General features: G+C 67.4%; 1 protein-coding gene across 1 annotated transcript; it reads left to right on the top strand.

Annotated features, from left to right (window-relative positions):
• Positions 1-18: 18 nt before the first annotated feature.
• On the top strand, positions 19-673 carry LOC104268344 (partitioning defective 6 homolog alpha-like; the record flags this gene model as incomplete). The annotated part of the gene is made up of 1 exon (XM_009877445.1): positions 19-673. A coding segment is annotated over one exon (655 nt), but the record flags the coding sequence as incomplete, so codon positions are not given.
• Between the last annotated feature and the right edge of the window lie 7 nt (positions 674-680).

The raw sequence follows: 680 nt of genomic DNA, 5'->3' as shown, positions 1-680 counted from the left end.
TGTCCTCCCTTGCTCCCTACAGCGGAGTCCGACGCCGGCATCTTTGCCTCGAACTCTTTGCAGCGGAAGAAGAAGGGGCTGCTGCGCCCCGCGCACTACCGCGCCAAGCCTCACCTCCTCATCGGCATGCCCCAGGACTTCCGCCAGATCTCCTCCATCATCGACGTGGACATCCTGCCCGAGACCCACCGACGCGTGCGGCTCCACAAACACGACTCCGACAAGCCGATGGGCTTCTACATCCGCGACGGCGTCAGCGTGCGCGTGGCCCCGCAGGGCGTCGAGAAGGTGCCCGGCATCTTCATCTCCCGCCTGGTGAAGGGCGGCTTGGCCGAGAGCACGGGGCTGCTGGCGGTGAGCGACGAGATCCTGGAGGTCAACGGCATCGACGTGGCCGGCAAGTCCCTGGACCAGGTGGCGGATATGATGGTGGCCGAAAGCCACGACCTCATCATCACCGTCAAGCCGGCCAACCAGCACAACGACGTCATCCGCAGCAGCAAGGCCTCGGGCAGCTCGGGCATGCCCACGGACAGCACCCCCAGCCAGCAGACCCCCAGCCCGGCCTCGAGGGACCTGAGCAACTACTGCACGGCCGAGAGCGACGAGGAGGGCGACCTGGTCATGGAGAGCGACAGCGCGCCCCACTACATCCCCGGCGGCTGCCCCAACGGCGGCCC

This window comes from Apaloderma vittatum, unplaced genomic scaffold, assembly GCF_000703405.1.
Source record: "Apaloderma vittatum isolate BGI_N311 unplaced genomic scaffold, ASM70340v1 C11645756, whole genome shotgun sequence".
Lineage (NCBI taxonomy): Eukaryota > Metazoa > Chordata > Aves > Trogoniformes > Trogonidae > Apaloderma > Apaloderma vittatum.
The sequence above is the reverse complement of the archived record's forward strand: the minus strand, read 5'-3'. Positions and strand labels throughout refer to the sequence as shown.